The sequence below is a fragment of the Parasteatoda tepidariorum genome, chromosome 1, assembly GCF_982258835.1.
Source record: "Parasteatoda tepidariorum strain Cologne lab strain chromosome 1, Ptep-v5.0, whole genome shotgun sequence".
Taxonomy (NCBI): Eukaryota; Metazoa; Arthropoda; class Arachnida; order Araneae; family Theridiidae; genus Parasteatoda; species Parasteatoda tepidariorum.
Window position 1 is genome coordinate 8,477,797 of NC_141755.1, and position 21,799 is coordinate 8,499,595.

General features: G+C 29.6%; 1 protein-coding gene and 1 long non-coding RNA gene across 3 annotated transcripts in view; one reads left to right on the forward strand and one right to left on the reverse strand.

Moving 5' to 3' along the window:
• Nucleotides 1-21,799, forward strand: part of LOC122270675 (uncharacterized) — a 234,375-nt gene that overhangs the window by 26,337 nt on the left and 186,239 nt on the right. The gene's annotated exons all lie outside the window — the stretch shown is intronic.
• Nucleotides 1-21,799, reverse strand: part of LOC107441432 (delta-sarcoglycan) — a 71,427-nt gene that overhangs the window by 25,375 nt on the left and 24,253 nt on the right. The window contains exons 2-5 of the mRNA XM_043049169.3: nt 13,506-13,733; nt 5,479-5,580; nt 868-955; nt 657-776 (exon numbers count right to left, since the gene is read on the reverse strand). Coding sequence (XP_042905103.2) covers nt 657-776; nt 868-955; nt 5,479-5,580; nt 13,506-13,727 — 532 coding nt within the window. The 5' untranslated portion in view covers nt 13,728-13,733. The remainder of the gene's footprint in view (nt 1-656; nt 777-867; nt 956-5,478; nt 5,581-13,505; nt 13,734-21,799) is intronic.

The window sequence follows — 21,799 nt, forward strand, 5'->3', positions numbered from 1 at the left end:
ATTTTTACTGATACCACAAATGTCCTTACCGTACATAACTCTTGAAACAAAATTTTCTACGTTTAATATTTTCTAATTACCTACTCATCGTTATGCTTTTTAGCGTTAATGAAGGCATTTGTTTGTAATACCAATAAGAGTGCCATTATTTTTACTTTTAATGTTGTTTAAAATTAACTCATCAAATGCTATTTTCCACATTATGATGTAGCGTAATGATAACACTTTTTTCTATTAAGATAATTAGAGTTTGTTTGCATTAATCAGTTTGTATTGGTGAACATGCACTTTAAATGCTAGTTTTGCGTAATTTTATAATACACCATCCAAAGTTTTTCATTATACATTTTAATTTAAAAAATATATTCAATTACCAGGTAAGTCAATTATATAAAATCACCATGTTATCTTGATCAGCTATTTTTGGGGTCCTGAATTCAAAAAATTAAACATAAATTAACATAATACTACGCAAAAGATAAAAATTAATCTGTTATATAATAATACCTAATAGATTAATTCAAAGTATTATGTTATAGACCTAAATTACTCTGTTTTGTATCAGTAAATAATTCATTCATCTGAAATGATATACTAACCTAATTATACGGAATATTGCAATTCAGTTAAATAACTAAAGAAAGATATTCCATTACCAGATACTACCATGTGATTGGCTGAAACCACCATATCATGAGAGTCCACCTGCAACAGTACATTATCGGATGGGTCTCGGATGATGAAATAGTTTCCAATAGCTTGTAAACCGGCTTCTCCTACATCAGAGTGGCATAATTATTTATCTAAAATTTTTTTACGGAAAGGGAAATATTTTTAGATGTAATTCTTAACAATAATATACGTTACCTAAACTTAGGATATTTGTAATGAATCCTCTACTATTCCGTGCTTGCATGGAAACATTTCGATCAGATTCGATTTTCAATGGCTGACTCTGAGAAAAATAAACATTTAGATTAAATATTGAAATAAAATAAATCTTTTTTGAATTGAGGTTTTCAAGAGGAATAAAAAAAACAACATAATTTTATTAAAAAAAAAACTAAAATGAAAAAGATACTGAAATGAAAATAGGTAGTAAAATTTCAGAAGCACATTTTGGAGTTTTGAAGATTCAGACGATTTAATCATTGAGTAGTATGAAATCGTAAATTTTGACAATCATTTCGCCATGAAACCTCATTGTAGTGCATTGTGGGAGATTGATAACTTGAATGACCATGCTTGAATAGAGACTCTTGAAAACAAAGTGGCGAATAAAGACGACCGGAATGCATGGTGGTCCAGGATTTAGCCTTGTACCAGGAAGATTTGGGATTCGAATCCTGCTTTGGGCATGGGTATAATTTATCTCTGTGTTCTATCTATCTTTGTTGTGTTGTTACAACTACATGGTGGCCATGTTAAGAAACAAATTGAAAATCCAGATACATTACGTACGACGAGATATTTTTTTTTGGAAAAAAAAGTAGAATGACGAAATATTTCTTTAATTATAAGGAAATTAATTTCCTCGAGGAAATAAGGATAATTATTTATCTCTAAATTTTTGTTCGGTGCATATACGAGGAAACGTTTTTGTCGAAATCGAAGAAAGTTAAATCTATTTAAGTATCTATTTTTTACAGGGCATCACTTTTCGGTGGTGATAGAAGTTTATCCCTAAAATTATGCTAATTGTGTTTTATACTTTAAAAAATATATTTATGTTTCATAAAGCATAATTTTTATTAAAAAATATGTTTCAATGGGGGTAGTTATGGAACATTTCGTATATGTCTACTCTGTTTTTGAAGGAAGTTAACCGAAACAATGATAAGTAAGTGGTGTTTTTTAAATAAAGGTAGGTTATTTTCACTCTTTTATTCAATAACAATTGAATCTAATGTTAATTAGTTTACAGGACAAACACGTTTGCTGAGTGGATTCAAATATTGAGATAATTTATTTGCAAATTAAAAGAGTTATGCATAAAATGCAAATGAGAAATAAATGTGAAACATAAAACACAAAAAAATAGCTTAAATAAAAACAATATCAAATTCAAAATATTATTAATTTTTAAAACAATTATATCAAATTTTTTACATTCAAATAAATAATATCTTTACTGTTATTTTTATGTAAAATCATTTAATTTTCTTTTTAAACATTCTTTTTATTCTTCAAAATTACATATGCTTTTTTAAAAAAACATCTTTCAGTAACTTTTTTGTAGTGCGAGTTCAAACAAATGGCGTATTATTATTAGCTGTTGATTAAGTTTTTCATATTCTCTTTGTTTGTAAAAATATGTATTTAAAATTCATTAAACTATAAAAAAATAACACATTTTTATATTATATATTTTTTGTTTATGCATTAAAATTTGCTAAAAAATATCTGTTTGTAATATAAAAAAGATTTGGAGTAACGTAACTTAAAAAGTAAAGTTATCAGACGATAGTTGGCAACAGACAGAAATAAACCGGAAAAAAGTTTCATCAGAATAAAAGGAAGTTTCATCCGAAAAAAAAGAGAAGAAAGTACTCTTTACAGTTTTCCCTTTCTTTTTCTTTTTTTTTGCCAAAAGTCAACTCAAGTACTTTCAGAAAATAACATTTTCAAAACACTTTTAATTGGTAAGATACACCGTTTGATCTTTACCTTGAGTTTTATACCTTTTAGGCGATGAGATGTCACGAGAAAAAAAAGAATTAGGGAATGTATTCGATTTTATTTGAGAAAAAACACAAGGCATTTAGTTGAAGTATTTACAGATAATAAGAAACGGAAAAGAATACACTTTTATTAGATGATGGTAAACTCCGACAGAGAATTTAAAAATAAAAGTGGTTCGTTTGTTTTGAATTTCCCCGCAAGCAGTGTTTTGATTAAAATTTGTCAAAAAATCATTAATTAGTTTTTTTTCTTCAAATGTAAGCATTTTTTGTTGTTTAGTTATTATTAATTAAGCAGGCATGAAGTGGAATATATATACTATACGTTTTGTTTTAGCTTTGGGTTAATTAATATAAAGTTATACTATATTTATGAGAATTTAAAGTGCATAATAATTTTAAAAAAATGCTTAAATAAATATTGAATAACAAGCAAGTATAAAACCAACAATTCTTCATATTAGAAAATATAAATATTTGCTTGCTACCAATAGAAGATCAAGCAAATGAACTAATGAACAGCTTATGTAATGAATTTAAATTTTAACTCTTTATTTAGGTTTATAACTTATTTGTGTTTCATGACAGTCCATTCCAGAACTATTTTGGTGTTTGTGAGAGCTAGAATTGCTCTTCTTTTTGTTGATTACTCCTGATTCATTATACAATGTTCACTCGTTCTCTACCGTTCACTCTCAGAAATAAAACTCTCGATTTTGATGATTCAGCAATCTTAGGAGCTATATTTCGTTAATTATAAGAATTATTTCGTCATGAAATCACGTGGTATATGACGAAACGGGAACTCTCAAGTAAATGGTAAAAATGTATCCTCAACTGGAAACCTCATAGTAGTGCATTGTGTGGGAGATTGTTAACTAGAATAAAACTAGCAGAAGACTAGATGATAAAAAAAAAGAAAAAAAAGCTGACCGGGTCGTGTAGTGGGCAAGGAATTTGCCCCGTAGCAGGAGGAACTCGAGTTCGAATCTCGCTTCGAGCAGAAGGGAAATTTACCTCACCGTTCTATTTGTTTTTCATATATTTTTAAGGTGACATCCATTTTTTACAGAGCATGAGCAAATTCGTATTGAACAATTGAAATTTAATATTATATATTGACACAAAATAACAGTATTGATTTAAGAAATATTCAAATGTTTTTAATTGTTTAAAATTTTCAGTTCTTTTATTGCTTATTCACTCTTTTAATAAAAATTGAAAATTTTTTAGTTCCTCCTTCAATAAAAATAATTCAACAATGCATTTATTAAAAACTAGCTGCCTAAGGCGGCCAGCTGTCCGCCACGCTAAAGGTTTTCACAAATAAAGTTTTTTAAAACATAGCAGGAAATTTGAAGATTAGTGGACAGTTAAAGTGTTCCTGTCCTGCAATTTTGTCTTCATATCCAGTTCTGCTGCAGATGCGTTATAGTTCTTGAGGATGTTTGAAGATGCAACTTTGCTATGGTAACCTAAGGCCTATGGTAACCTAACCTATAATATAACTATCAGGTGGAGACTTGTTTTTTTTTCTTAAAAAAAAGGCCTCAGAAAACAGCGCTTAAGAAAAAAAACTAAAATGCTAAATACATGAAAAGAACACGAAAACGAATTAATTTTTTATAGTATCAATTTCTATTTCTATACAATTTTTTATGGTATCAATTTCTATTTCTATATCGCTACAAAAATTATCGTCTTCGCTTAAGAAAAAAAAAAAAAAAAAAAAAAAAAAAAAAAATTCCGCAGTGGACTGATCGTTAAGACACGGTTCCCAGCAGATCACTGAAGTCAAGCATCACTGGCTACGGTCAGTGTGCGGGTGGGTGACCACTTGGATCAGTCTGCGTAGGGAACCGAGGGTGTGCGGTATTGGTCCTCGTTAAACTGTGCTACCGTAAAGTGCTCGACTTCGCGCGCAGGTCGTCGGGCTACCGAAGTGGGGGTGCCATCCCTTCCGCAGAGGATCAAAATTGTGATGGCATGTCTTCGGATCATCCTCCGGGATGTTTCCCAGATCGTCGCCAATAGCCCATTGTGCAGCTCTAGTGCGACGTAAAGTAACAACAACAACAACTTAAGAAAAAAAAATGGAGCGTGGAAAGAAGAAGAAAAACTTATTATAACAATTACGAACAGCGACAAATATATCAAAGCGAAGCGTTCTATTTACGTATCGAATATGTTGCCACATTTTTAATGCAAAAGTTAAACTTTTCTCCACTTTGATAAATGTAAACTAATGTGAACCTTACAATTAAATTATTAATTCCTTCGTATATTACTGATTTAAGTTGTCGAAAATTAATATTTTGATTATAAGGTTCGCATTAGCATACATTTATAAGAGTGGAGAAAAGTATATGCATTTTTTAATAGTTTTTTGAATATGGCTCTTTGAAGACGAAAAAGCATAGATTTTCTTACAAAATGACTGATAACTAAAAAACTAACCCAAATTTTTGAAAAAGAAAAAAAATATTTCTTCATTATGTCAAAACACAATTATATGCCGAGTTTCGTGCCTTTGCGAGGCTTCTGGGGCGATATATTGTGATTACAGACAGACACACACACAGCCGCGTTTATTATTATGGATAGATGTATAGATAAATTTCTTTTTGAATATAAACTATAAATCAAGATTTTTAAGTGGAGCTTTGGTTTTTCAGTTCATAAATAATTATTAAATAGAAATATTAAGCTATTCATGATAACACAAAAAAAGTTATAATTCTAATTTTTAAAGTTCTTATTATAATTTCATTTTATTAATTAAGTTTAATATACTTACAGGGTCAACAATTATATATTTTCCACTCAATGAATCCAAGAATTCAACTGTACTATATAACTGTAGACCTTTATCCAAAAGGCGTATTTTTCCAGGGCCTTCCTAGATCAAAAGGAAACGGAAAATAATTTTAATGTTTAAAATTTAAGCGAATATAACTGACACAAAAGTTGTAAATAAAAATTTATCTTGAAAATGACCTGACTTAAATTGGTTGATAGCAATATACAATACTGTTTTTACATCTTTAAGTCTTGTAGTTTTGAATAAAAAGTTATAATAAAAAATATTCTTTGAAAAAAGAAATCTTGTATGTGGCGAATTTCAGACAAAACAACTTTCTTGAATTTCAAATTACTGACAATGCTTTTGAGAGATTAACAGCAACAATTTCAACTCAGGATGTTTCAAATTATTGACTTGATTTAGAAGCCCACCGTAGTACACGGAGAAAAAAATGCTGGTAAAATTACCATACTGTGTCGTAATGATATTTCTTGTAAAAATAACACCCTAATTCTGATAATAAATCAAAAACATTCGGTATTTAAAACATAAGTTTTGGTAATTTTTCTATTCGTATGGAAAAGGTTAATAAAAAATTCTGGTTTTTAAATTATAGTTTTTGTTATCACTCATTTAGCAAAAAATACAAAACTGAGTAGTAAGATTTACCGATTAAATGGTTTTTACGTCATTCTCTATGATTTCATGGTAAAAGTACCAAAATGTACCACACTTACCAAAATTCATCAAGTAATTTAAACCTATTTTATTTTTGATTTTACCAAAATTATTAGCAAAGTTCTTCCTCAAAAATTACCGGGATTTTCGGTTTTCCACATTCTGGTAGTTTAGGTCCTACTTTTTTCTCGGTGTATCATATCTTCTTTTAAAAGTTGGCCAGAAGTTTATTAAAAATTTGAAAATAATATTTTATATCCATATGTATAGAAATATTATGTATAGAGATGCATAGAATTGTGTATGGTGGAAGCACCCGGAAGACATACTGTCGCGAGAACAAAATTCTTTAACGACGCAACTTCACCGGACAAAACGAAGGATAGAATATCAAAAGATAAGACTTTATACTGAGTTTTATAATTGTATAATTTTTTTTACACCAAATTTTGCTCATAATCAAACTTTTCGATCTTGAGACTTCCTTAGTGTTGTGCCTTCTCGGTATATTAGTTTTTTTTCCCTTAGAAGGGAAAAGCAACAAAACTGAAGAGAAAATAATTTAACAGAAAACCGGGACAGTTACGCATGCTATGTGATTATTATTTAAAAAAAAAACTACATATTACATAAACAGATAAATATATAAAAATGAAGTTTACATATCTTTTAATAAGATTAAAGGTTTTGGTGACACAGTCTCCGGTCAAATTATTAGACAAACTATAGGATTCTTGGTAAAATCTTAATTATCAGGTCGTACCATACAGCTTTATTGTTTTTGAGCGGCTGAAACCAGTTTGCACTTGCTTACGTTCGTGCATCATTTGGTTAAATTTATATAATATATCGACGATTCGATAAATCAGATGATATATTATTATTAGTATATTATAATAATTAGACCAAATTTTTTGACTCACTGTAGTGTTTTAATAATTGCATGTTTTGTGCGTGTTTATATGCAATATTTTTATATTTAAACATGCATGTAATGGGTTTTTATTCTGGAGATTTTTTACTTCCCGTGTTTGTGTTTATTTTTTAACGTATTGCATTATTACGTTAACTAATTGATACACGAACGTAAACAGTGTAAACCGGTTTCACTCGTGTATAAACAATAAAGCTGTCACCTGATAATTAATATTTTACATAGAATCACATACTGCGTCTAATAATTTGGCCAGAAACTGCAGGTTAACGGTTTCATAGTTTCAAGACGGTCTCATTGTTTTATAGTTTTTTTTATTAAAAAAATAGATGGGAATGATGGATGTAGTTGAAGAAAAATTGGAACCAGGGGACTTGTATAGATGCGATTGTTTGGTCGATATTAGATAAAAATTGAGCGTGTTGTTGGCATTGGTTTTTCCCTTTTAACTGTTGTTTTGAGATAAGCTGAAAGTATTGATTCTTTAACAGCAATTCTACGAATTTGTTCATTTTCATTAAGAAATTTTACAGTTCTCTTGATCCAGGTTTTGAGAATGAAGTGTTGAAGAAATTTTAATTGGGTGTTGAGAAAATAAGGGAAATAAACTGGCATGGATGAGATACCAGCTTAGAGGACTTCTGTTTGATAGGTTTTATTTTATGGCCACTATTGAACAGTCGAACCAATATTTGGGTTTACGACTGCGAATATTCAACTCCGTAGCTTTGTAATTTTGAACCCAATCCAGAAGACAAGGGATCAAGTATTGGGTGAAATTTGTCTTTGTGGTGGACTTTTTAATGGTACTAACTCGTTTTTGCGTTACGTGGAGATAAAAACCAGCTAAGCCTAACGGCAAGAAGACTTTAGCCCATGAACCATCTACCACTGAGGATATTTCATGTCAGCACTGTGGTCGGTGCAAGCTGGATGCGGAATTCGTATTGACCAGCCTTCGCTGGAATTTGAACCCGGTTCACCTCATTGGAAGGCGAACGCTCTTGAGTCAACACGGCTCACTGTTTGATAGGTGACATTTTCTGATTCACTGAAATGCTTATTTAGTATTATTGATAATAGTTTGTATCCTATGAATTCTGGAAAGATGCGAAGAACCGCATAATCACCGAATATTCCCAAAAGTTTTATTTTCCAGAAACTGTCTTCATTTACCAGAAACTTATTTTAAAAGTTTTTTTACGCAACTTAAAATTCTTTTTCAATATCAAGAACGTTATTAACAACCTATTCTCATCTACCTTGGGTAGTTAATAAATGGTTTGGGTAGCATCTTAGTTTTAATTTGAATTATATTTGTAATTAAAACTACAAATGAAATGAAAAGAGTATTTTATTCAAATAAATTTTTTTCTACTTTAATTGTTTTCGATATTATATGCCACCTTTCGGCACGCAGAATTCATAGTATTCTAGCAACTGTTTAAGAGTCATTAAAAAATATTATAAATATGATAATGAATGTTGCTAATAGAAATGCATAAGATTTAACCAAATTTCACTGGATGACTACATTTTCTTATAGCTATGTGTTTATTGTGATAAGAACTAAAGCGATGTCCAAAAGTAAATTAAACATTCTTCTTCAGTTTCTCAGATAGCACGTTATTTTTATCTCTCACTCATAATAAATCCTCTTTGATAGTCTATCATTCTTACAGAAATCTAAATGTTCTAACTCAGCTCATGTTAAATTTAGATGTGCCTTTTCTCAGAAAATAGTGAATCAATTTTCCAAATAATGTTTTTATTTTGCTTGTTACGTGACTACTTGTATGCAATGTTTGGAGTTTATAAGCAATATTACTCGAAGATATTTTTGTTCACTTATCATAGTGCTATTCCAAGGCGTTTTTCTTTTGCTTTATCTCTGTTTTTTATATATATTTTAAATTCAATTGTATGACATAGTCTAAGTTTAGAAAAATGGCACATGTTGAGACATAAAATGAACCAATGAGAATTACTTGATAAAAAACTTCATTCGCTTCAGAAATATACAAATTGGAATTCAGGCACTCAAAAACAGGCGTCCATTTTCCTGGCTTGCCAGACATGAATGAGAAGAAAAGTGATTTGAAATATAGAACGTAAACTTCAATCACTATTTTTCAAATCACTTAAGTTTCTTTTCATTCATATCTGGCAAGTCTTGAAAATGGGCACCTGTTTTTAAGAGCTTGAGTATTTTATTTCCAATTTGTATATTTTTGAAGTGAATGAAGCTTTTAATCAAGTAATATCTCACCGCTACAGTTTCTTGTGATTAATTTTTTAATAAACAAAAATGTTTTTGAAAACTGAAAAAATTTTTTTATAGAAAAGGTACACCAAACTTGGCTATTTCAATATGGGTATTGTCGGAAGTACACTGGTTATCATAAATTAAGGAAAAATCACAAAAATAGCGATAACTCTTTCAAAAGTAAGCCAAACCGTGCAAAATTTGCATATGTTGTCCACTAAGAGTAGCTGAGTAAAATTGCAATATGCAAATTAGTGGCGCTGCACTCGGCTTACGTCATCTGCCTGGAGCATAAAAGTCCAAGTTTGAGAGAAAGCACACAAATTTTACTGTGATTGCGACATTGAAAATCTGAGATAGCCAATTCGTAATAATGACCTCTAGGCATCATTTGCCTGAAGAACTACGATGGAGAGCCATCGGGAGACTAGAGGCAGGGCAGAGTCAATCAGAAGTGGCCAGATGGCTAAATGTGAGTCCATCTGTGGTTCATAGACTTTGGAGGCAATTTCAAACCACAGATTCGGCATCTAGGAGGTTCAGTCAAGGACGGCCAACTGTTACGACCAGTGCCGATGACCGATATTTGACATTAAGTGCACGCAGGAATAGAACCGCTACTCCGACACATCTTAGATCCTCTCTTGCTGCAGCCACCGGAAGGTTGGTGTCAACGTCAACTGTGCGCAGAAGGCTCCACGAAGGTGGTCTGTATGCGAGACGACCAGCCATTTGCGTGCCGCTCACATCACGCCATAGGAGAGACCGTTTGCAGTGGGCCCGACAACATGTCCACTGGACGTCAGATCAATGGAGGCCTGTTCTCTTTACGGATGAGTCCAGGTTTAGTCTAGAAAGTGACAGTAGACGTTATTTGATATGGAGAGAACCTGGGACCCGTTATCATCCATCAAACATCCGTGAAAGAGATGCATACGGAAGAGGCAGTGTCTGTGTTTGGGGAGGCATATCCTTAGGAGGGCGCACATACCTCCATGTCTTTCCAAGGGGAACCGTGAATGCTCAGGTTTATCGAGACAACATCCTTGATGCTTATGTGCGCCCATATGCCGGGGCAATTGGTGATTGCTTCCTGTTACAGGACGATAATGCAAGACCACACAGAGCTCGCATTGTTGATGATTATCTTCAACAGGAAACAATTACTCGCATGGAGTGGCCAGCTCGATCCCCGGACTTGAATCCTATCGAGCACGTTTGGGATGCTCTAGGGAGGCGTGTATCTGCCATCAATCCGCCCCCTCAGACCCTTGCCACGCTTGCAACTGCTTTACAAGAGCAATGGCTCTCACTTCCTATTGAACTGATAGACCGCATAATTGAAAGCATCACACATCGCTGTTTGTGCTGTATTGCTTCTAGAGGCAATCATATTCCATATTAAAGGTACTTTTTCTATTGCAAACCGATACTTCCAATTTGTTTATTTTATACATGTGCTAATTTCTATACTACTATTAATGTCTGATAATTTCTTTTTATGTTGTTTAATACCTTACTATGTGTTGTATATTGTGGGTAAGTTTCATAAAATTCCATGTGTAATTTCTTGAGTTATCGCGATTTTTGTGAATTTTCCTTAATTTATGATAACCAGTGTAGAACAGACTCCTCTTAAGCAAAACAGTAAAGTGTCGTTAAGTGCTCTAAAAGTAATAATAGTGATAAAAATAAATAAAAAGAATCAATGCTATTCAAATTTCCCTTTTTTAATTCTTTGAGGAATAAAATTCCAATCACCTGATTAAAAACCAAAAACAGAATAATTTTCGAACAAAATAAAGTAACAAGAGCCAAAAAAGGAACAATACAATTACTCAAATGAAACAGCAATCCTTTTCAACTCCGGAAGTATCGAAGGTAAAAAAGAAACAACATAAAATTTAAAAAAAAAAACATTTCGTGGCATCTGGTAGTTAAAACTCAATACTTTAAGTCAGTATCTGACATTACCGTTTTTCGGATCAATAACCAATGAAGAAAAAGTCATGCAAGTATTCTAAATTGTCTCGCATATCATCCTCTGATAACAGAGTCCTTGGCGAACTTAATTTGAGGAATGTCGATAAATTTCAAAGCGCCAAGGCTATTATGGTTATCTAGTGTCGGTGTGAGACCGATAAGGAAGGAAAATCGCCAAAGTATCCGTTAACCTTATGTATTGAGTGACGAACAATTGCAGCTATAGAGTTTTCTTTGACATTAATTGTGGCCTCCGTAAAGGAGGGCTTGTTTTTATTTCCTCCAAGAATATATTACGTAGCAACATTTTAGGAATTGTATCATCTAATCAAAGGAAGAAATTTCTTGAATTTTGGAATTCATTGGCGTCATTTATTCGAAGGAGAATTATGGGATTATGTTTTTATTGTTTGAAAATTTAAATTTGATGGGAAGATTTGATGAGAAGTGGAATTTTTGAAGTTATTGCTTTTGAAAGTGTATATTTTGGGTTAAATTTTGAAAAGTTTTATACTGTTGCTCGTAATAATTCTTTCTTGTGCGCAACAAAGTAAAAAAAAAAACTCATCTATACGGAGCTTAATTTTTAAAAGTAAAAGCTGTTAACGTAATAAAATAAACGTCTCAGAATTTCAGAAATAAACATGAAAAGAATCAAAAATTGAAACAAACATTAATAATCGTAATCAATCAGAAATAAATATTTCTTTTAGAAATAGACATTGGTAATTATGTTTCTAATAATACATTGTTTGTTATTAGAAAATTTTGTAATGTGCATGATTTTTTTTAAGTTTAAAAAGAAAAATAAGGTATCTAATTAATTATAGAACTGTTATCGATCATAAAAGAATTCCAAAATTAGCTATTTACTGGATCTAGACTATCAAGCATTTTTAACCAATCATGTCATTTTATTCAAAACACTAAATATACATAAGTATTAATTTAAAACCTACATAGTTAGAGTAAATAAGCATCTTAATGACTAGAATAATTTGTGAAACAAAGAAGAATTCATTGATAATTAAATTAAATAAATATTTATTAAGTATTACAATAAAGTAGGAAGTATTTATCAGGAAGTAATGTAAACAAATAAATTTCGCGTTTTTTTTGTTTCATGAAACTTTTATTTATTTTACAATATTTACAATAAATAAATTAAGTTTGAAAGATTTCAGAAAGCTCTGTTACTTAAGACAACGTTTTAATGTTCATATTACTGTTTAATTGTTTGAGGTCACTAATTTATTTTCTAAATTCTTCTTGAAATTAAATAAACTCTTGTTAGTATTTTTTTCATGTTTTAATTAAGCAAAAAAGTATATGATATAATAATTAATTTAGTTTAATAAATTAAGAGTTTTGAGTTGGGTACAAGGAAAATATCATTTTTTGGGAGTTTTATTTGCGTGACACAACGCATTTTCTTAAATATTGTTTGAAAAAGCTTTTAAACCGATTTTGCATGTAGCAATATAAAGTAAAACTAAACCTAAAGTTTCCATTGAAGTAATTTTTTTTTCGTATATGAATAGGTAAAAAAAACGTGAATAAGCCTCAAATGAATGAATATGAACGAGCATAAATTCAGTCCTATAAACAAAAACCCTCCTCAGTGTCATAACACAAAATGACTGTTCAAAAAGGAAAGAATGCAAAGTGTATTACCAAATAAAGGAAGGAGAACAATCTCGTTACTTTTTTTACTATCATACTTGTTTGTGTTTCGATATTGAGGATGGCTTCGGTTTAAAAAGCCGAAACTATAGTATGCCCGTTCATATACATTTATTTGTTCTTTATTCCAATTGTTTTCGGTTCTATTCATACGTGGTGTGAAATACACTGAAATTTCGGATCAAATGACGGTGAAATTTTAAGAAGCGATATGATACACTGTAATTTTTACCGTAATATTTATAGTAAAATCACTGAATCACTCTAATTAAATAATTATTGCAGTAAAATATGCAGTCGAAAATTTTGCGGTAAAATTAATTTCACGGATCAAGGGTGCCAGTACTCTTACTGTAGTTTGACCCGGAATCTTTTACAGTGTATACTCCATCCTCATTTAAAGAAAAACACACACATACATTGACTTTGTTCAAACTGGTTCTGAATTGAAAATTTTCATACATGATAAATACTGACCGAAGTTAGGTCCAGAATTTTGATTATCCATAGTATTAGGGTCATATTAATGACAACGACAGAAACCAAGAGAATAAGAAGAATATATAACGTTCGTTTTTTCCATCCGATAATTCCCCCTTGTGGATAGAGAACGGTAAGTTGAACCAGTTGTCTTGAATTGAGAGCTCCATTACATGAACTACCTGGGGCAACTGGAACTGTCAAGGTTTTTGTGGCCATGTCACACTAAAATATACAAAAGAAAACTAAGGATTAATTGAGAACAAATAGAAAATAATTATCAAATCTTTAATAGGGATTAAATATTTACTAGTTTTTAAAATCATCAAATCTTAAATTAATATTTAATTCTCTGTTCTTTTGATGAATGGCTCGATTATTGAAAAATAGCAAAGAGAAAAAAAGAAAAAAGTGAATTGCTCTTTATAATAAGTGGTGACTGTTTTTCATTCAGTTTTAATTATAATTTGATGAAGTGGAGAAAAAAGCAACACTCATCAATTTGCTTTTAAATAAATAAATAAATAAATAAATAAATAAATAAATAAATAAATAAATAAATAAATGAGTAAATAAATAAATAAATAAATAAATAAATAAATAAATAAATAAATAAATAAATAAATAAATAAATATGTGAAATTGTTGCAATTATAAAATTGTTGCAATTAAATAATTATATAATTGCAATTAAACAATTATATAATTGTTGCAATTAAATATGTAAAATTGTTGCAATTATAAAGACATTATTTTCTTGGAAATTTTTTAAATCCAGTTTCCGAATAATTTGGCGCATAACCAATCTTATGGCTCACTTTTATTTAATACAAGTAATAAACCTTTTTATCTCCGCGAAGTAAAGAGTAAATATTCATTCTGTAAAGTGCCAGTTCTAGGATTTTGGATAGCACATGCTTCCTTTCCGACTTACTTCAGTCAAATTTTGCATTTTGCCACTAAATGTAATATTCTTTTAAATTATGTAAAAACATGTTAAACTTACAATTCGCCTATTAATAAATAAAATAATATAAGCAATAAATAATTACTAAAATATATATATTTTTTGCAGGAAATTATTTCTGGATAAACGAATTTTATAATTGTGTGCAAATATTTTTTGATTCACTTAACAAGTTATCAAGAGATATGGCGAAATATGCAAAAAGTAAAATTAACATTAAGGGTGCTAAACTTACGACAGCTCTGAAAACGAAATTATTATAGAACTATATTTTTCAGATAGTAGCTACTCCCCTCCCAGTTTGAGGGTCAGGAATGCAAATATGTCGTAAAAAAAGGTAAATTCATTCAGAGAAAGTGAGTTTTTTGTATCTATTTTCGTAGCAGAAATTATTAAATGTACTGATAGAGATTGAAGGTGTTCCTTTTTATCGCATTACTGTACATATTGGCATGATATTTAAGTGATTTCCCTGAATGAAACGTCCCTGAGTGAAATATTTTATTTCGGCAGCATTTAGAAATTAGAATAAATCTGAGCAATGAATATTGATCTTTATTTTACTATTATATCGTAAAAAATAGCCGAATTTAGCAGTATAAAGCGCTATTTAGCGCAATCATGATAATCTATATTACTAGTCACTTATCTGCAAATTGGGAGTCCTTATGTTGTTTAACATTGTTTTTTGATCATGTTTATCATAGAAAAATAGAAAAGCCATAAATCAATTACCATAACTCTAAGCTATTATTTTAAATTATGTATACTATCTTTAAATGCTTTTCATTTTCACAAAACTGCGGCTTTTCTTCATACTAACGTTTTGCTTCATTTTTAAAATTAGCAAGAAAAAGGCATTGTTGAAATATGGGACTAAACAGTCCTAAATAACTGCTGCAAGCTCACTGCAGTTATAAAAATGGCATATTATTTGCCAAAAGGTGTATTTCAGGTGAAGGCAGCGCTTTTTATAAAGTTTCACAAGAGCGCCTCCTGGCATGGACATAGTTTATTAAATTTTTTTTCCTACTGTGAGTTCTTATGATCAGAATTACATTTACAATAAAAAATGTGATTTGTTATGCTGTGCATTGATTTGTTAGTTACCAAGGATGGGCCCGAAATGGAGGGGAGCAAGGTAATATTATACTTCAGCACTGCAGTAAGAACGGCACTTTAAATTCCTCTAGTTACACTCAATTTGCGCTTTTGTTTTCATATTTTGTAATCTGGCAATCTTGTTGTGAAAACATTTTTAAATAATTCTTGAAAAAATTCCCGTCCATGTAAGTACATCTGATTTCGCTACTCGCTTTATAGTCTATGTTTTATACTGTTTTTTCTTTCTAATTTATTTCATTTTCTGTTTTTACGTGTTATTTTTACTTATTGTGTTCTATTTTATTTGTTGTAATTTTTGTAAATTTTTTTTTGTGTGCTCCTCACACTATTGTATTAATATTTTGCTTTGGCTATATTGATACAATATCAGAAAGCACTCTTTTTTGCGGATATGATCGTGTGGGCTGATGAAAAGATTATATCTTTTATTTTCCGGTTTTTTTAAAAAAATTTAATCCTTTTTTTTTAAATCAGTTGTTTGTTATTTTTATTTTTTTTTCATTATTATTCCCCCCCCCCCCTTTTTCATATGTCTATAATTTTGCTTTGTTTTATCTTCATTTTGAACTCATCTAATTGCGCATATACTTGCAGCTTATGCGCAATAAATAAAACATATTGTTTTTCTTAACTTTTCTTCGTGTTTTCTTGTATTTATTTATTTTGTTGTATATATATATATATATATATATATATATATATATATATATATATATATATATATATATATATATATATATATATATATATATATATATATATATATATATATATATATATATATATATATATAAAATACAATGTATTTATAATATGTATATGATATGTATATAATAGAATATATTTATAAAATTTCATAAATTGTTTGCAGTTCTCCATAAAAAACTCTTAGATTAGAATTTAATTCCCTTATCCTTTTAAATAAATTGAAACCTTCTTCACATTAAGCAGGTTAACTGACAGAGTCATTCGGGACTTCCTTACCTTCGTTGCTTGAAAATCAATTAAGCCCAATGTAACTTCGCACGCTGTCCGACCAACTCCAATTTACCCAAATCACATACAAACCCTCAGGCGAACAGGGTGCTTGATTGGTACCTGACATAGAAGGTGTCTTTCAATTAATATATGTGTCCATTATTGGCCCAATATCTCGTTACATTGCTTCACGTCCTTTTCCTCATTGTCTCTACGCGTGCAAATTTTATCATTTGAAAGCAACAATATTCATGCTTTAACGACGTGAAAATGTACTACCATCTGTTACATCGGTCTTTAGATTGCGAGAAAACATGGCTTCATTATCTTTGTAGTTAGTTTTTGATTTATATTAAGAGTGTGTTTTAGACTTATTAAAGCGGGTTTCAGAATAATATGCAAATGCATTAAATCAATCTAATGCACTAGTTTGAGAAAACAAGTAAGTTTGAAGTGAATAATTTACTTAGAATTGTGTACTAATTCATTTTGTAGAATAATTGACAGACGTTAGTTCAATAAAATACCTGGCGAAATTTATCTTTTAGTTGTGTTTCAAAACAATTTGCATAATACGTTAATAGTTACTTTACAACCAAACAGTTCATAATGTAAATTGATAAAGTACAAATTTATTTCACGAATATTTATGCTTTCTGATTATAGATTTATAGAATTCGCCAAATTTGCATCTATGTAAATAGACTCTAGTGCAACAAGTTTCATATGTTAATGTCATTAATTTCTTTAATTGGGTATTGGATGATGGTTTTTAATTACAATTCTATTCTTAATCAACTATTGAGTTTTAATCATAAGTATTGCATGCTTTAAAATAGCTTTAGTAAAAGCCTCTAACATAATTTATTGACCTAGTAATTAACACAAATAAAATTTTAACTATAAGTTCACAAATTGTATTTATAAAAGAGTATATAAAATTATATTTTTTAGAACAACAATTTCATTTTAATTTTAGCTTAAGAAGTATAAATGGGTATGTATTGATATCCAATAGGCATATTAAATGGTTTTATAAGGATAAGGTTTACTTGAATGGTAACATAAAAGTATTTTGTAATTTGTGTATTCACAGATCTTCAACATCGTAACAACTTTTACAAAATATTAAAAAGTGTAAAATTTTTATTTATATTTTTGTCCCAAAATTCAATGCCAGTAAACGAATATTTCATTGCGATATACAAATAACTTAAACTGTCAAAACTTCACTGAATAATGTTATTCATCAAGTTGGTTTAATTTTTATCATTATAGATAATTATTGCAAATTGAAAATGCGCAAAATAAGAAATCGCATATCATTTTATCTATGATAGTAAACCCTAGATTATGATAAATGGTATTTGGAATGTTTATGAATAGTTAATCTCCGATGCACGAGAGATAGATTATTCATAAGTATTCTTCTATAACAATCTAGGAAGGTACTTATGTTTATCTTTTGAACTTTGAAAGCTTCCAGCGTTTAAGCATTTTGCACAGTCTGTGAGACTATGTTTATGAATTTAGGTGCAAAACCGTTTGGAAAGCATAAAAAAAACGAAGGTTTATTTTACAAAATAAAGGTCATATTTGCTTGGACAGCTCAAATTTTGATGAAAAATTAATATCACTCACTTAGAGTACTCCTCACACTGTGAAAAATTCCGAATCTAATTAAGGTAAAAAGTACCAACATTAAGCATACGGTACTTTTCAACGTAAAATCCATTTTAACCGGATCATGCTACGAAACAAAAATCTGTAAGTACCATAAAATCACCGAATCACACCAATTAAAGAAATATTACTGTAAAAATTACGATATAATATTTTACAGTAAAATGATTTTTACGGCGGATTATGCACCCAAAATAGCTGTACATTACACTTTAATTTGATAAATAATTTTTTACAGTACGCTTCTAACTTAGCTAATATTTATTGGTTAGTTAATTTATATCACTTGCTTTACATGCACAGGCTTGTCAGAAATTGAGGTATTTCAAGTTTATTAGAACGTGATCTAATATTTATCTAAATTGACGAACTATTACGAGGTACTGTGATGAACGTATGTGCCATGAATAAATGAAAAGTAACATATTTCCATTCTAAATTAGCTATTAAGGAAATAAAAGTGCGATATGCATAGCGAAAAATATATAGTTTACATTTTTCGTTACGTATAGGTCATAGCTATAATTAGAAACTAATTCTCTACTTTTAACAAAATAGTTCTAAATTGTTTTTGCGTTATTACCCATTGGAAAAATGGGTGTTGTTTTAGGTTTGATGGCTTGCGCACCTTATTTGGACGTCATCACACTTTTCAACTGTGTTCAAGAGTAATAGTAAATAGTGCGCATGAGTAGTCATTGCATGCGTTGCTATGGCGACAGCAGCTGTTTGATAATTTTTTTATTTCCTTGTTTTGACTTTTTACTACCTCCCAATAAAGTGTACATTTAAAAATTTTGTTGGGTAAATAGCTAAAAAACGTTATTACTATGAATTATTATTGCTATTATTGACGCATTTTGTAATCATTTAAATTGTTTTGGTATTATTACTGACCTGCACCCAATGTTCCCAATTAATCAACAACTCTAGAAGCTCACCTATACTGTAAGAAATTCCCGATCAAATTATTATATAAAGTGTCGGCACTTTGGGTGCATGGTTCATAAAATCCATTTTTAACGTGAAATATTAAACTGTAATTTTCACAGTAATATTTATTCAGTGAAAGTGATTCAGTGACTTAACGGTACTACTGCAAAAAGTGTGGAATATTAGATTTTTGTTCTGTTACATATTCCGGTAAAAAATGTATTTTACGGTAAAAAACACCAGCACCATGAGTGCCGTTACTTTTTATCATAATTTGATCTGGAATATTTTACAGCGTATTACCCCAAAATTCTGAAATATTTACAAAATCACATAATACTGTTACTTAAAAGCTACCAGCATCGCAAAAATTTAATACGAAAAAAAATATTTGAATAGGAGAGATGGGATATACAAATAAAATATGAATTTAAAAATAATAAAAACTTCAAGAAAAATTACTCCGCTTAAAAATATTTCAGGAAATGTTATAACTCCAAAAACTGGTCAAAGAATTTTTTAAATGAAATTATTTTTGAAGCGAAAAACGAACATCATTTCTTTTTCAATTATGAGAAAATTAAAGTATCAGAACGCAATTTTTCATTAATAATTATTTTCAAATGCAAAGGAACGAAACTTAATGCATATTAATAGCAGTGAATTATTAACTCATTATCCTAATTTAAGATAAAAATTTATTTTCTCTCAAATTATGCTATTTAAACTAATAGGAATTAGACATTACGAACGTGAACCTACTTAAGAAAAAAAATTATTTTCAATACTTCTTGAAAATAAGTAAATATCATAGAGTTTAATTGGATGTCTAATAAACAGTTAAGAAGCCTTTAAAACCATGATTATGCCCATTACTCTTTTTATTACTTTTTTAAAGAATGAAGAACGAACTTTTAAGCATTTTTACGGTTTTCTTAAATGTGTTTGCCCAAGCCTAATGATGTAAATCTTTTGATTTCCAGAAACTTAAGTTGTAATCGATTATAAAGTGCAATGCTTGTAGTTATCATTTGAAGTAATTTCGATAATTTACAAACAGCGTTACAAATTGTATGCAAGGATTAGCAGACACTTCCGAAAAGTATTTTTTTAAATTTCTTAGAAGGTTTATTTTAGTATTTTGTTTTAAATAATTATTAGTTTTAGTTTTTGAGATTGAAATAAATTGTGAATGATTTTGAAATATTGGATAAAAAGTATGATGCATACTTTTTTGAATATAGTGCGGAATTAATTTAATCCATTCTTTTAACTTAAGGTATAATCATCATAAAAACTAAAAAAAGTATTTTGTTGGTTTTTATTAAATTTTTAATAACGGATAATAAAATAAATTGACATCTTAAATTTGTTAATTATATTTCTTTTCTGCTTAGTTTTTTCGTCATATACTTCCTTTTGTTACCTTCAAGCTCTTTCAAAATAAATTAATATCACAGACAGGACAAAATTTCTAATTTTTATTCAAACTATGTACAGAATGTATTTGAATTCGTATAGTTTAGAACTTTTTGTCAAAAACAAAGTAAGAACGTATACACATAAGGGGTCACAAGTTATATTTCATGAGAGGGTGAACAAACACGCAATATCCAAATTTATCAAAGTACTACCGAGGAAGGAGGGACTGAAAAAAAATATTTTCAAGTTTCATACTGAAATAAAATTGGTTTTTGGTTTTAAGTTTCACGCATTTTCCTCTAGTGATTGGACAAATTCCGATATCGTTTTTTTTTCACGCTTAAATATTAATTGGAGACCATTAATGTGTGTTATTTTTTTACTTTATTTTTGCCAAAGATTTTAAATGTATATATTAAAAGTAGAGATTACGAAACATACCGTTTCTTTAAAATGCGGGTTTATAATTACGATATAATAGTGGATAGTTACGATAGAAAAAAGTTTTAAAAAATAAACATTTTAAAATGGAATATTAAAATTGTTGCAAAAATCTGACGAATTATTATCAATATAAATTATTGTCAAAGGGTAATCCATTTCATCAAGATGATTTAATTTAACAAAGGAAGCTAAACTTTAATTTTAATAATTTTAATGTGGCTTAGTAATTAGATAGAAAGTTAGAAGTAATGATTTGTTAATAAAAATTTAAAATTTTACGTTCTAATATAATTAGTTTAAATCTAATTTTAACTCGACAATTCGTTTTTTTTTTTAAATTTTAGTTCCGACTATTGAATAGAAAGAGTAGGGACATGACATGCACATGGGGTAGAGGGTGGTATAGAGGGTGAAAAGCGAAGTTAAGTTACACATACACTCTCAGAAATAAAACTCTCACTTTTGACGATTCCTCAATCCTTTAGCTGTATTTTGCTAGTTTTAAGAATCATTTTATCACAAATCACCCTATTTGTGACAAAACGTGAATTCTCAAATATATGATGAGAATGTTTCATCAACTCAGAACCTCATGGCAGTATACTCTGGGAGATTGTTAACTGAAATGCGGACTAGATGATAGAAGATGCGGACTAGACGACTAGGTGGGACAGGAGTTGATCTCATACCAGGAAGATGCCGGATTCAAATCCCACTTCGGTCATGGTTGTCATTTTTC